This window comes from Scatophagus argus, chromosome 14 (genome assembly GCF_020382885.2).
Source record: "Scatophagus argus isolate fScaArg1 chromosome 14, fScaArg1.pri, whole genome shotgun sequence".
Classification (NCBI taxonomy): Eukaryota; Metazoa; Chordata; class Actinopteri; family Scatophagidae; genus Scatophagus; species Scatophagus argus.
This window is the reverse complement of record NC_058506.1, coordinates 3,557,608-3,573,403: the sequence shown is the minus strand read 5'-3', so window position 1 is coordinate 3,573,403 and position 15,796 is coordinate 3,557,608. Positions and strand designations below refer to the sequence as shown.

General features: G+C 38.6%; 1 protein-coding gene across 1 annotated transcript; it reads right to left on the bottom strand.

Annotated features, from left to right (window-relative positions):
• Positions 1-6,576: 6,576 nt before the first annotated feature.
• On the bottom strand, positions 6,577-15,796 carry acer3 (alkaline ceramidase 3). The gene is made up of 11 exons (XM_046411215.1): positions 15,613-15,796; positions 12,767-12,877; positions 12,517-12,569; positions 12,266-12,318; positions 10,900-10,981; positions 10,738-10,773; positions 10,178-10,236; positions 9,963-10,064; positions 9,435-9,539; positions 9,296-9,341; positions 6,577-9,198 (listed from the first exon to the last, which is right to left on the bottom strand). The coding sequence occupies exons 1-11, from the start codon at positions 15,713-15,715 to the stop codon at positions 9,145-9,147; spliced, it is 804 nt and encodes a 267-aa protein (XP_046267171.1). The 5' UTR covers positions 15,716-15,796; the 3' UTR covers positions 6,577-9,144.

The window sequence follows — 15,796 nt, the reverse complement described above, 5'->3', positions numbered from 1 at the left end:
AAAGCTTTGATTTAGCTTAAAGCTCCAAAATCAGCTCATCTATAAACCATTTTATAATATAATTTATTTGTTGTTGTTTTGTTTAAGTAAAGGGACAGTTCATCCAAAAATAAAAAACGTATTTTTCCTCTTATTTGTTTAGCTATTTATCCATTTAGATTGTTTTGGTGTGAGTTTTGGAGATATCAGCTGTGGTCTTCTTGTGAATACAATGGAACAAGATGGCACTTGTGGTACTCACTGAGTCCAAAAACACACTGGAAAGCTCACTGTTTCTTTCCAAAATTCATGAACCGGTTGTTCAAGATAATCCACAGACCTTGTTTTCTTTCTGTATCCTTTCACATAAGGAAGCAGGCATCTATTCTATCTATTGATGAGCAGCTAGCTTGCTAAGCTAACGAATGTTTAAGCTCAACCACAGAGGACGCCATTAATGTTTACATCCTGCCCTGTCACGAGCACGAGCCTCGTGTTTAGTGTGGTTTGGTTTCTTAATGAAACCACTCACCACAAGCTCTGTGGAGTCATGATTTCTGGAAAGAGACATCACAGTTGAATTTTGAGGGTGTGTGGAACTAGTTAGCACAAGTTAGCTAGTTCCAATATATTTAAGGCAGACAGCTGATTGAACAACTTGCACCAAAACATTCTACATAAATACAATAAATAACACTACACGTAATGGGAGAAATATGTATTTTTGATTTTGGGGAGAACTGTTCTTTTAAGTATAATATAGCTACAGTGTTAGAGAACTGTACAGTGTCATTTTTGATGGCGGATGATTAAAGGGTTAGAAAAGCAGACAGACATGGTGGCTTATAGCCCACAGGCATACAGTCTTAATATTTACTGAGATACTATGGCTGATTTATTGTGCTGCTTTCCTTTTTGCTCAAGTTACTGCCACGTGAGGAAATTCTAAAAAAAAAAAAAAAAAGAGAGAGAGAGAGAGAGAGAGAGATAAAATAAAAATAAAATAAAACAAAAAGGAAGAGCTGATGTGGTTTGAAATGTAGAAGTCACTTTTCCACTGAAGTGATAACATTACTTTAAGGGACGACACACCAAAAGGTTTATCAGTGTGATCATGCTCATGATCAAGACGCAGCCTCGCTGAGTCTCAGTTTTAATTTGTGTCGAAAGTGGGCACTTCAAACTATATAGAAGTTTTTGAATTTTGTTAATATGCCAAGTAAAACCCGAGTTATGATAAACAATATTCGCGATGTTTTTTCCTGAACATTGTCATCACGTTTGGTGCGCGTTTTATGCAAGAAGACGCAGTAAACACCAGCGCATCGTGCGCACTTCATTCAGCGCACTTCAGCGCATTTTTCCCACTCGGATTTTATATTTTTTTGTGTGGTCCAGTGTGTATAACAGTAAAGACACACTTGTGAGGTTGTGCTGAAAAAAATGATACCAAACATGGCAAGGTAAACTGAAATATAAAGGTAAAATAGTCACAAACGGACAATTATACAGACTCCAGAGGGTAAAAAGGAAACATTTAAAAAAGAGCCTTCGTTTCTCATGCACGTTAAAAGCTCTGTCATCCATTTTCTTAAGTTGCTCATTCTTCAAACCTCATGACTGTTCAACCACTGTTTCCCACTTGGCCGCAATGTTGCAAGCTAACGCAGAGCTGTCTCAATGATGTACTGTTTAAGGATGTACAGTATAGACGGGTAGTTGCACAAGTGTATTTAAGTACTGCGAGTGTAGTGCAGTCCTCTGCTTTACGTCACAAAAGTGCTTCTAGAAATGTGTGGCTGAGTGATTAATGTAGAAATCAGTGCTGAGCAAGCAGTAGTAAATCATTTGAAATTGGATTGGGGATTTCATTACTGTTAAATTTGTGGTGTCAAGGGCATACAATTTCATAGGAATTTTCATAGAATTTTCATACTATCCAATATCTGAATTGTCCCTAGCATTAATTTTGATTTAAAAAAAAAAAAAATTAAAACAACAATTGTCTGTTAGTGTATATTTTGTACAAAATGGTTAAAAGTTCTCATTATTGACTCCAAGTTTCATCTCTCCAACTTATCATTAACAGGCTTTGCTTTGCTGTTTCTTACTAGGAGGACACCATCCTTATACCAACAGTTCATGTGTTTCACCTTTACAGTTGGTTTATTTAGTAGGGTGTGTGCATCCGCAACAGTAAGTTGTCGCAGATTTTGTGAACTTAGAAAGTGCATTAACTGTGATATGTTCATTTATGATGGCAGCCCCAAAATGTTCTAATGTGGAAAGTCAACAAATGGAGAGGCTTTATACAAATACTCCTAACAGACTGGAGTGCACACAATTATGGTAGTTGACATGATAAAACTTAGTTAAATGATGAAGCTATCTTCTACACTGTATGCCTCCCCTTTAATGCTTGCAGGAAACAATGCCAAGCTGGAACCTGAAGTGTACTTAGAAAACCAAAACAGTATAGTAGTAGTATTACTTACGACAGACACCTTCATATGTTTGTACATAAAAAAACTGCATATATCTATTCAATTCAGTTTATTTACATAGCGCCAATTCACAACAAAAGTTATCTCATGACACTTTCCCGTTTGAGCAGGTCTAGACTAAACTCTTTAATTAAATTGTAAATAGGGAGAGCCCAACATTCCCCTACCCATATCTACAATCTACAATAACAAGAAGTATGCCAGCTAGCAAAAAGCGTGTCAGGACTGTGACGTCAGAAGCAGTAGCCTTCCCGTGGGTGCTTTCATTCAGCCAATCAGCCTCTTCAGCAACTCTGTAATTCCCAATATGAGTCAGGCATTGGCAAGACATCACTCATATGAGATCTGTTTCTGTGTTACACCTGGACATGCACCTGAACAAGAATCTAACCAGTATACCTGAACACAACCTTATCACAAGTTCCATGAGACAGAAGCAGCGCTGAGTCAAAGGAAGTGAGCACTGGAAAGCACCCATTAGTGACACTCATTAGGACTCTATTACACACAGCCTGACACTGACTCATGTTATCTTTCTGCTGTCCCTGCAGGGTAAAACTGGATGTGAAGTTCCAAATAAACTCATAACATTACGTGAATGAAGTGCTCTTTTGAAATACCTGGATAATGGTTTAAAGTTGCTGGTCTCTCTGCCAGATATTATGTTTCTGTCAGTGTGCACATTACAAAGTCCATTACATACTGCTCTAACTGTCTTTCAAATGAAAATGTTTTTGAAATGATCTGAACATTTAACACATGCTAATCATTTGTTCTTTCTATCATTCGTCATTATAAGGTGGAAATGGTAAATGATTTTGGGTTTATGGCATCAAATATCAAAGTTCAAACTTGTCAATTGCTGTTTTCAGTGAGACAATAGAGAGTTGTTCATACGAGGCAGCTGAAAGAGGAAGGGGGGCTTTTAGTCATCACAGCGAGGAGGTGGTTTCCTGCTTTTCTCAATAAACTGATGAAGTTGTGTCAAAAACTGTCAATAAATATGCGGCAGGTGTGGAAACTCTGATCAGTTTAAGCTCCGTGTTTTGAGTAATGACAGTTTAGGACGTGTGTTAGGTTCAGAATACCTCTGTCAGCCCCTCTGATCGACACTGAATGTGTGTGTTGTAACATTTAGATGCAAACCCTGACTGATGTGTGTAGCCTGCAGCGAAAACGAGATTATCTGGATCGCTGAATGACTTCTGTTTCTGTAGCACACTGAATACCAACGTCCTGTTGGGAAAAGCATGTCTTTGTGTTTATACAGTAAATGGCGTGATGCAGTTATGATGCAGGTAGGAATGCAATATCGGCTTCCTGAACTCATTCTGTCGAAACTTGTCCTTCCAACAGAATTGTTGAGAGATCAATACAGGCAAATGATATACAGTACATGCACAGTACATACTGTGTGGACACATACACATACATGTGGAAAAGCATGCATTGTGGTTTGAGTTTTCCTGCTGTTGGAAAACATATGATGCAGGATAACTTTAATGACTGATTTAGAGTGAATAGCTTAAATAAGAAATATTATCGTAGACAATAACAGACAGGAAGATATATAAATAATAGAGTCTGAAGTGTTTTTAAGTTTGATGAAAATTTGTTTCTAAAATGTTCCCTTTTCAGTGAACTTGAGGACCACCAGTACACAAGCAAATATTATCAGCAGGCAAAAGACCACACTGATTATGGACTCCAACTCCAGACATTCTATATTAAAATCTATCCACTTGCTGTATGTTTGCATTTAGCTGCTCTGCATTTGCTTCTGACAGGACACAATCTGTGGAGGAAGTCTAGAGTAGGAGTGCAGAATGAATAGTGACCGACTTGAAAGGGAATTCCAAAAACGGTGCTTTTGTTTCCCTGCGGGCTCTTATGTGCTGAGTCCTTGTGACATGTAGGTGATCTGTCTTTGTCTCAACATGCTCTACTACACAGACAACAACTCACAGTACATCATTATTTATTCCTTACTTCTGGGCAGTTCCTTGTGACAAACTTGTGATTCATGAAAACGTATCAGTAACTGAATGTTTGAATGAAAAGTCCAGGTGACGCACACAACACATTCTTAGAAAAAGAACGAGCCCTGAAGGCATAATATGCAGGAACCTCCTAAAAAAAAACGCAGTGTATACAAAACTGATCTCCTTCCCACTGGGAGTGTGTGGTGGTGTCTTTCTGCAGAGACCCTGATTTCTGTCTGTATTTTCTAACTGTTTGTTTTTTGCTGATTCTGGAAAAAGATAGCTGTTAGCTGAGATAGATACCAAATACCAAATATGATACGCAGCAATCGACTATCTTTCTCCAGAATCACTTATTGGTATGTTTACAGACTGCTGCATATTATGGCCTTGTAAGTAAAAGCAGCAATATCACACTGCAAAAATATTCTAAGTGCTTATGTTTTAAGTATAAAAATATTAGGAACAAAAAAGTATGTATAGTATCAATTGTACATGTTAGCTGGTAGAAAGGCCCTTGTTGTTGCTCTTGTGCAATTTCTATTTTATTCTAATTTTATACGCTTTTAATTATTCTCTTTAAATTAGTTTGTTTAGTTGTATTTATTCTGTCCTTGGACTGTTCTAACACCTGACCTCTGGGCATTTATATTGTCCAATCAGTGATGAAATATAATTAAGCCACTTGTACTTTACTTGAAAATTTTCTGCTACTTTATTCTTGCACTCCACTATATTTTGGATTCAAATATTGCAGTATTACATAAAAAAAATAATAAAATAAATAAAAAGTACTGATTCAAATAATCGGACAAATGCTGAATGTTGGTGAATACTCAAACAACTCCTAGTATAAATTATATATACACATGTAAATATATATATATAAATTACTTTTACTCGTACTTTTGACTTTTAAGTACATTTGATACCAGACACTTCAAGACTTTTACCCAGCTGGGTAACTTTCATTTTTAACAAAGTCATATACGACTTACTTTTTACAATACCGTATTATAAATGACAATTACTATTACATCACTATTAATGTTGTCGCTATTCAAAAGGGAGCTAATTATAACTATGCTTTGTATACATTATTGGTATTGGTATTCAGTCCTTACCAGTGTGTCATTTTAGAAGTCTTGTCTAGTCTTGAGTGAATTTTAACCTTGATGTCAGAAGAGAAATGTTGCTGAGTACAAATGACATACTTCCTTGTGACATGCATAAAGCAGCTCTATCAATACTCAGTCTAAATTGTATTTAAGCACAGCACATGAGTTACTGTATTTTTTTATCATGTTAAGTTTGTTTAAGACTAGGACCCCAAAGCAGAGACTGGTGAGTGGGAACAAAAGGTTCTTTTAATCACTCCACAAACTAAATCCAGAAACAAAAGCAGGCTGAGAAGTTAGGGAGCTGGCTGGCAGGAAGCAATCTTCAGCAGGAGAACCTCAATTCAGGTAACAGGTGAACAGCATGCAGAGGTAGAGTGTAGAATAACCTGGCAGCAAGCAGGAGTGAAGGCCAGGCTTATAAAGTGGAGTGAATGGGCTGATAGAAGTCAGGTGTGCCTCAGCTGCCAACAGAAGGAGCCAGCCACACCCCCCGCCACACACAGGCTCTGCGAAAGGAACAGAAATAGAAAAGGGAACAGAGAGAGCACAAAAAGAAAAGCACAACAGAAAACATACTAAGCCAAACTATAACATATCACTGCATATATGTAAGTATACCTGCATGTTTTCTCAGGCCTCTGAGAGAAAACATCTGAATCCATTCCCAGTTCAAATGCAGGAAAACAGTGAACCCCATCCATGAGTCAGCAGAGCATTATGGAAATTACCATAAACCATTAGCAGCGGTGGGCAGTGTGTTTGTGCCACAGGCCGTACGTGACCGCTACACCTTCGACTCGTGACTCAGTTTAAACCCGATGACTTGATATTATGGCCAAAACTGTAGACAGATTTCATGAGTCATAGCATAATATCCCAATTGGTATCGACACTTTAGCTTCTGTGTCATATTCAAGCAACTCCCAAACATTTTAACATGAAGTGAAATACAGTGTATGGCTTATGAGAAAGGAATAAGACAAACTATTGTTCTGTTGACAAAATGTCTGACACAGTTTCTTTTATTTGAGAATACGGGACATCATTAAAGACTGGCACATAACCAAAGTACAATAAACATGTTGGCAGAGTTTGCTCTTCTGGCCTCAGCACGCAAGTATTATCACTTACAGGTACAGTTAACATCATAAGAACAACCTGTAATTACAATGATAGACACAAGAAATGAATGCAAGGCCAAAGAATCAGAGACAGACTATCCATTAGAAGGTGTTATTGTTTGTCCTCCTGATGCCCTAACTACGTATAATCAGAGGAAGGGCACACTAAACAACACAGGGACAATTTGAATGGCTGATAATGAACATCAAGGCAACTTGGATTAAACTGCAAGGACAGCAATAAGGCACCCTCTTTGACAACTGCTCACCTCCACAGATGAACAGTGATTTCAAGATAATGACACACACTAAAGATTCCACGCAGGCATTTGAATAATGTTAATACTTGTCTTTCATAAGTTGTGCTTTTGTGCTGATGACTGTAATACTGGGATCACAGGATTGTTCTGCCCAAGCATTTGAGGGTTAGTGACAAAGCACGGAGGCATAATGTAGTGTGAATGTGATGTAGTATCTGTGGTATATGTTGTTTCAGGAGATAATCCAGCACAAAACATTTTAAGAGGCCACACATGTACAAATACCTCCATACAACAGAAATGTTGTGCATCTCATTTATCACAATTACTTCAGTCACCAGGTTCTATTGTTACCATTAAGTAGTCACAATTTCACAGCAACAAAACAAACATCGTAAATGAAAAGCCCTTCATTTCACATCACAACAGAACTGAGGCAAAGCTTCTGCAGAAGTAGGTAGTAGTTCTTCAGTGTACAATGACATACTTGGCAATGTTTAAATAAACTGGAAACGTATGCCACCTAGTGGTGGTATCATAAACTATTTCTCAATAATGTTCCTCTATGATGTTCTTCTATAAGGTGTGCAGCGTATGTGCCATTTGACTCTTCACCTCGATGCCATGGCGTAAAAAAATGAAAGTTAAAACCCTAATAAATAAGAATGTAACAAATAAGCTGTAGCAGTTGTTGTTGAATATGTTTAAGTCTAAGTATCACCAGATACATCCACAGTTGAGTTAAAGTATAAGAGGGCACTCAACTATCATTGCTGTTCTCCACAGTACAAGTACGGAAAAGATTTTGTGTAACGTAGAAGGAAACAAAAGGCTGACCCATAACTCCCCTGCAGCTCATGGCCATGCGATGATTCAGGCATGTCCAATTCATTCTTGTAGTCCTTTGATTGAATGTTAACAGTTACAAACAGAAAATGTTCCACTTAAACAGGTTGTCTTTGTTAGCTGACTTCTTGAGCTGGATTTCAATTATAATCACTTTAATCCTAAATACTCTCAAAGCTAGCTGTACTGTACACAACCACTGTGTCACCAATAACGGCTTAAGAAAGACTATGTTCGAGTCGAGCTGATGCATTTCCAGTGTTTCTGCATTATTTGTATCTCAACAGACCCACCAGATGCTGGTCAAATCCCAAAAAAAGGGTTGTAAAATTCTAGTCCTTCACAGAGGACAAATTTGTGTGCAGTATCACTTTAAAGACAGTGAAGGCGTTTCTCTGCCCACAGAAACGTGAGGTTTTGTAAGTGGTTTAACTTGCTTTGTGTACCTGGGGAAATAGTTAACCCTTTCGTAGGCAAAATTAAAATTCAGTGTAATGAGGCTGTATAACAAGACTATTCTCTTGCTGGATTACAGCGAGGTAAAAGCCTGTTTCACACATTATACAACAGTTTTGAATCCAAGAGCAACTTTGGCAATGAAAAAAAAAAAAGTTCCAGTTTGGTTTGGTGGCCAAGCAAATGAAGACGGTTCTTCTAGTCTACACAGCTTAACTACACTAACAGTAGCACTTTCACATTCTAGCAGTTATCATCCAATGCAGTTTAGCTAATCCAAGAGCAACAGAATGCAGCTTGACAAGGGATAAGAACACTGTGTTTTAAGTAGCGCTCCATCAGTTACTTGTTAAACTACACATAACTAAAAGTTTTAGTTATACTTTCATTTGGGGATCTATTTAATATATATTTAGGTTTAGGAGATTCAAATATCCACAGAGTCACACACACAATGATAAATACGCTAATATGAATTCCGAATCAATGACACTGCTTTCCCTTTTCCCACGCCCTAACAAAGATTACGTCCACAACCCCTTCAGCATTACCACTGCAGTGAACTACAACAGACTGGCAATGAAAATGAATAAGCAAATAAAATTGTTACACTTCAATAAAATTACAAAAAAGCTAGTCTAATAAATTATGATTAATGAAAAAAATCTTCCACTTCTTAAAACTTGAGTCAGTGCTATACTGTACTTAGTAAATCCCCACAGTTCAGAACCGATGGGTCCCTGGGGTGGTGCTATGGGGTCCACCTGCCCCTAGCTGTGGGCTGAGCACCCAGCAGTGAGCACTGGCAGGTCCATGTGCCGATGGCGTCTGGATATGGCAGTCACCATCCTTAAGTTAGTCACCATCCCTTCATTTCAGCTCGTCTTCTGTGGTTCAATGTGCAATGTGGGCCAAACTCCACAAAGAAACTGCACAAAGTTAAGATAAGACAGGACAAATGAATGAATTAAAGAGTCAAATTAAATAAGAAACAACGGGGTAAACAAAGGCTAAGGCTACACATACCTTTACTTTTGGTCTGTACTTGAGGTAGGTTGACCTGATCTGCAGGCTAACATAGGATGAACATTAGGTTTGATGCAAATGAACATTTCTCATCGTAATAAAACACATTACAGCTGGCTTCTGTCACTTGGATGCTTACCTGAGAAGTATGTGCAGGTAGGATCCAAGGCCTGTGAAGATGTGCCACCAGGCATGGAACTGTGTTACTACCCCAACACCAGGGGGAAGCGTATGTCTGCTGGCTCTGAGAGATCAAAAAGCTTACTTAAATCAATAACAAAACAAAAATTTTATCACTGAAGTATGCAATTCTTTACAAGAGCATGCCAGCATGCAATGGAAGATTAAATTGTCTTAAACATCATCCCTTTATAAATGTTTGATTTTCTGAATGTTCTTAACGAATTTAAATTTGAGTAAGTAAAGTAAGTTGAGTAAGTAAATGAGCTGATACATTTCCAAGCAGTGACATGACTTTTAAGTTCGCCTCAAAGTAATGTCACTGCATCACTTTGTACATTTAACTGAAGTGATGTCACATAAAGCTGATGTGATCACATTCCACACCACTGCAGTTAAAAGGAGAATTCAAATATTTTAAATATACTTAAATATTTAAGTTAATACAATAATAACAAGATGCTTAGTAGTTTTCCGGGACAAATACCTTAATGTGTCACAAAAGATATTGTCGATGTTCCACAGTAGGAAACCTAAGAGAAACACTCCTAAAGAGGTGTAACACAGCGGCCTGAGCCATGGGTACACCCTAACATTAAAACAAAAACAACAAAGAAAATAGAAATAGCTTGTTACTTCACCTATTATTAATGAACAACTTGTCAATGTTTTCAATTTTAACAGCCCTCTTGGCAAACTTACCATGTAACAATAAAGATGGATCGCATCACTAGGCAAGCTACGAGCGCACCATACATGACCTAGAAGAAGACACAATTAGTGTACAGTCTGATTACAAACCACCATAGAGCCGGAGTGGTTAGCAAACAACAAAGTCAGCTGCAAAGAGTAAACATAGGCAGCGTTAACACATTGCCCTTAGCGCTGCAAGCAACACATTCAATGTGACACATTACGCAGGTACAAACACTGGGGAAAATAAAGGTGGCTGTGCTTATCTTTAAAGGTTTATGTATGGGTGAGGAGACTATTCTTCTTATTGGCAACAAATCTTAATAGTTTTTATTCCATATTGAAGGACAGAGCACTGTGATATGACTTATAAAAACTTTTTTAGACAACAAAATTACCAACAGCAAAATACCATTATATGGTATAATACCAACTTTTGCACGTGCAAAACTGAGCGTTGCGTGCTGCTTCAGCAAGCCCAATGTTTACAGAAGGTAAAAATAACTGAAGGTACACTGAGCCCTAATGGCAAACAATGAGCAGTCTGAACCAGCTGAGTGCTCCTTTACCTGGTGAAAAACTGGCTCCTTCCACTGCAGGTACACCTGCAACAAACAAAGACAGAAGGTATTCTAGAGGATATGATGTTACATTCTGCTACATTTACTGTATGGTTCAAAGTCACTGATAGATGTTGACTGTTGAAAGTGTTGAAGTGAAAGCAAACTCACCACAGTGACTAAGACACTGAAGATTAACAATAATGCAATAGGAAACAAGCTGATGCTGTTCTCTTGTTTGAAGCATTCATATCTGAAAATAAACATGCACATGTATTTTATATGTTTACATATCATTTTGAAAAATATAAAAAAAATAGAAAGCAAAGAACAGAAGTTACGTGTGTAACACAGCTTCTCAGGATCTCTTCACCCTACATATTCCATATGTATGTGGACTGACCCCCATAGGTGCAGCTGACATGGATACTATTTAAGCAGAGGTTGAGGTAGACTTTGACTTCAGACACTCAGCTGTCATGACATTTTGAGATAGCTAAACATGTTGCTATTTACAGAGCTGCGTGCAAATTACACATTACCATATATCACCCTCTGTGTTCTAATCTAAAAGAAGGACAGACTGTCAATGATAGAGAAATCTGAAGGCCGTAAGCTGTCATTGACTAAAATTTACTTAATCATGCTAGCACAAACAAAGGCTGGTACAAATCGATGCTGGTGCTGGCACAAAGCTTAGGACGGACCAGACCAGCTGTGTCCATGGATCTATTAAGGGAGAAATGAAAATAAGACTGAAACACAAAGCGGGAAAAAGATTTCCCTTGTCTAACTTTCAACAAGAAGAATAGCAGCTGTTGTTCTGTTGCTGGTGCAGGGATGGAAATGACCCTTGTATAATAAATCCTCTTATTAGGTGATGTCGGTGATGTCTGTACTTCCCAAATCAGGAAATACAGAAAAAAGGGACTGGGCTCATCAAAATGCGAGGGCCCCTGGCCTTGGTACGGTGGTATTTCAATTTCCAATGCCTGTGCTGCACAAGTAATTCGTCACTCCAGCTCCACACAGGCTATTTTCTCTGCACAACAGATGTGTATGTGAATACACGTGAAACCGTAGGAGGAAATATCCACTTAGCAGAACTATGACTGTGAAGGTGTGCCAATTACTGGTACACCCAAACAATGCAAATTGAGAAATAGCTACAACTAAAGTATTTCCAGCCACATGCACTGAGGTCAGATTCCACCAGAGACTATGCTGATATACTGTACATTAAACTATACTTCAGCCACAGTGATATAGCAGCCAGCTGGGAAGTAGGCCCACCACTTCTTATGACAAGGTATGAAATATGGAAAGTGGAAAGAGAAACTCCAGTCCAATTTAGAATAAATAATTCCGTTACATACAGCACACTGTCCTGCTAAGAGTGTATGACAAGCTGTATTTTCTTGGAATTAATCAAAGATCTCAGTAAGGGAATCACTTGTTCACTTTTTCATTCAAAATATGTTCTAAGTGACCATCACTCTTAAGTGCTGCAACAGCAATAAATTCTAAAGCCACTTACAGACAGTAGACAAAGACGCATGTACTGTAAATCATCGGTAACTCGTCCAGTAACTGCAAATACAGAGAAAATACACAATACATCACTATAGAATTACAGTCTTTCAACATAACAAAAGTTTGACCTTGTATTTCCATTATAAACATTTCCCAATACAAGCATGAGTCTAATTGGTGCAGTTTCAGCAAGAAAAGTGTACGTACACACTGTTTGCTGACACATTAAGATTCCAGTGTAACACTGTAGCCTACCTGCATCTCATATAGCAGCGTCATGTGGAAGCACCAAGAGCCAACTCCAACCGCTGTGTGAAACACAGACACCACCACAAAACATTAAACTGAGAGTCAGAACCTTCTCACATGTATACAATATGATTGATAGCATCATGTACAACTGGAAAGGCTCTTGTCAATAACTACAATATGCAAACACAAGCTGAGTTTGCTTCAGTATTATCACTAATGTAGAGCCAGGTTAATTGTGGTTTCACAGACTAACCTGCCAGTCCAAGGAAAGAGCAGATGTAGCGAAACTCAAGTCCATCACGAAACGTCTGGATGGCCCCACAAATGGGAGGAAGAATCATAATCAGGTTGCTGACAGTGTTCCCTGTTCAAAAAGATAACAGAGACATATTAAAGCTCCTCTGAGATTGGTTGACGTAACAGCAGTGAGTCTTCAGTGGGACAACTTGGGTTCCATGTTGTGATCATTCTAACAACAGCATGAAAGGTATCTTATTACAGTCACCCGCACTTGGAGTTCATGCACACATTCATTCTGCTATGTTTGCTGCCTTCATACATGAATTTTCAGTTGTATCACTTTGGCCTCACACAGACCAAATTGGGCATGGCGGTGAGTAGTAGTGGGACAGACTCAACTTTGGGAGAAATATAATCTAATATGATGCTGCATTGGCCAAACACATAACTGGTTGTTGGCTGGCCAACAGTAGTTCTGTTCAAGCTGTTTACAGCTTGCTCCAAGTTTCTATTATGTTGCTCTGTGCCTCAAACAACATTGTGCTGCCAGGAGACTGCACCAGGAGGGGAGGAGAAACACTCTGCAAACATGCTGAGGATGAAGAAAGCCTGTCTGGGGTTCATGGACAAAGCAATAATTTAAATTAAATTACTTTGAATCTGTCACCTTAACTACATAACATTGCTAATATAGTAGTATTTGGGTTTGAAATTACAGTGACCAGTAAAGGGTCAATGTGCTGATAGTAAACAATGACTGGAATTCAGTTACACATTTTTGTTTTTAAGAGTTGTAACGATTAGTTAAATAACTGATTGAGTAAATGCCACAAAGTTAATCAGCAACTCTTTTAATAATCTTTTACTTTTCATTTTCAATTTAAACTGAATATTTGAACTTTGGACTATTTTGTTTTTGCAGTGTTTGTACTGCCCTCATTTTCATTTATTTGTCAGAATTAAGCTAAAAGGTGAGAAGAAAAATCTGTTATTTGTAAGGAAGCTAAAGACAACATGGCTGATTTGAAAACTGAAAACAGCCAAGAAAACACAGGGTATGAGGAGTAAAAGATTTCAACAGCTATCTGTAAGTATGCGTCAGGTCTTATCTGTAAGTTGCCAACAACTGAACTGGGGTCAGTGTTTGTGTATGTAAACCTCCTTCCTCTAGGCCATTATTGAGGACTTACTATAGTGTTGCAGTGTTGATACATCAGCAGGCCCACAGAGAACAGATAATACCGAGGTCAACACTGATCCCAATGTTGCTCTTTCTGGGTGTGGTCATGTACAAACGCAAGTGTGGAAAACAGTCAGGCGTACCAGGATATTAAGTTGTCTGAAAACTATTACTGCTTACTAGTAGCTTACCAGTATTTTATCTTTTGTCTGGTTGTTTGATAAAAGCTAAGGCGTTTCCATGAGCCACTGGTGTGGCCATTTTAAAATATGTGGACTTTGGTTACTGATAATAAATAATACTACAGCATATCAGTGTTTTGTTTTCCCAGTTCAATGACAACTGCAAACATGCAAATGTGATGTGATGCCTGTCGTCCTGTGTGAGAGACTTTTTATGACTTCCCTCTGTGTCTGCCTTCTACTGTCACCATGTGCTGATGTTTTTAAAGATGCACAAAAGCACACATCAGTTGAGGATTACAATCACGCCGCATGAACAATGCCACATTCCAACCATTGTTTTCGCCTGTGGTTGAAAGCAACTACCTAGCTATGCCAACTTGTGTCATGTATGCAAACAAAAGCCTTAACTGCCGGTATCCTTGATGTGCTGCATTCACACTAGTGCCAATGTTCAGAAAAATTTCAGTTAAATGAATGACTGCAGTAGGACTACAATGTGTAGTCAGCAAATAATGGCTTGGAGCATGGCTTTTTATGACAGTAAAATCAAGTGTAAAGACCTCTTAGTGAGGACAACATATATAGAAGATGAAAAAGCGATAATCTAACTAAACTCTGACCCCACCTGGTTTCAGTATACCTTGGACTAGGTGTTGCACAGCTGTTGTTGTGCACTGAAAATTACACTCCGAAGTCCGAAGGCTTTATCTCTTTTACAGTGAATCTATAATGAACATGAAGGATCTACGAATCACAGCATATATGTATTCGGTAGGCTAGTTCACTCCCAAAAGCTTAAAATGCCAGCACTGTAATGAGCAACTTTCAAGTACTGCATTCAGTAGGAATACACAGCATGTGTCAAGCATGTGCGTGGAAATAAAAGCTGAAGCGTCTGTATCATCTCCTACAGACATAGCAAGCTTTGAAATCTAAGATATAATTCCTGAGGAACCAGTTTTGTGGCGTCCCGACAGCATGAAGGAAATGTTTTATCAAGTTTCATATGGTGCCTGTGTCTGACTAATATATATTGTCAAGGGGCAAAAGATCAAGTTACAGGGTCGTTATCAAATATAAATTAGTAGTATTAACTCTGACGTGTCTGTAATAACGTTAGCTAACACTCAGCATCGGGCGGAATAATAGCTTAACCTAACAGTAAAGTCACATGCAAAACGGCTCGACTCAGAACAGGTTGACTAGCTATCTCCGACAGCTTATCTTTTTCCTAATTACAGCTCTCGTTGGTCTTGTGCCTTATGAGGTGAAATCAAGCGTATACTAAATAACCGAGAATTCAAATCAGTCTTGCTAACGTGATAACATAAAGCACTAGCTAAACTGTTGTTACAGCAGCAGCTCCTACTTCATGTTTACGATCGTCAGGGGCGACTGTACGTCCACAGTATGACTGTCCTACACAAAAGTCCAATAAAATGACCCACAGCTGCACTGTTTCCAGTATTAATAAAGCAATTATGCTTTACTTACAAAATTCCGCGATGTAAAAGGAGACGACATAATTCTCTTCACACCAGTCCAGCGTTGAGGTCGGCCGCCCCCAGTATCCTTGCCTGTCTATCGACGGAGCCATGATGAAAGAGGAGGAGGCTGTGGGTGCTAACGGATTTGTAGTCCCATCACAGCACGAGCACTCCTGCGGCCCGCGAGATAC

What these genes read in the sequence shown, in the direction of transcription:
- acer3 (XM_046411215.1), bottom strand. Translation starts at nt 15,715, where the DNA reads ATGGCTCCGTCGATAGACAGGCAAGGATACTGGGGGCGGCCGACCTCA. An exon ending in AGGAGCCAGTTTTTCACCAG is followed by an intron (nt 10,237 to 10,737) that starts GTAAAGGAGCAC and finishes GTCTTCTTCTAG; the next exon opens with GTCATGTATGGTGCGCTCGT. An exon ending in AGTACAGACCAAAAGTAAAG is followed by an intron (nt 9,199 to 9,295) that starts GTATGTGTAGCC and finishes AACTTTGTGCAG; the next exon opens with TTTCTTTGTGGAGTTTGGCC.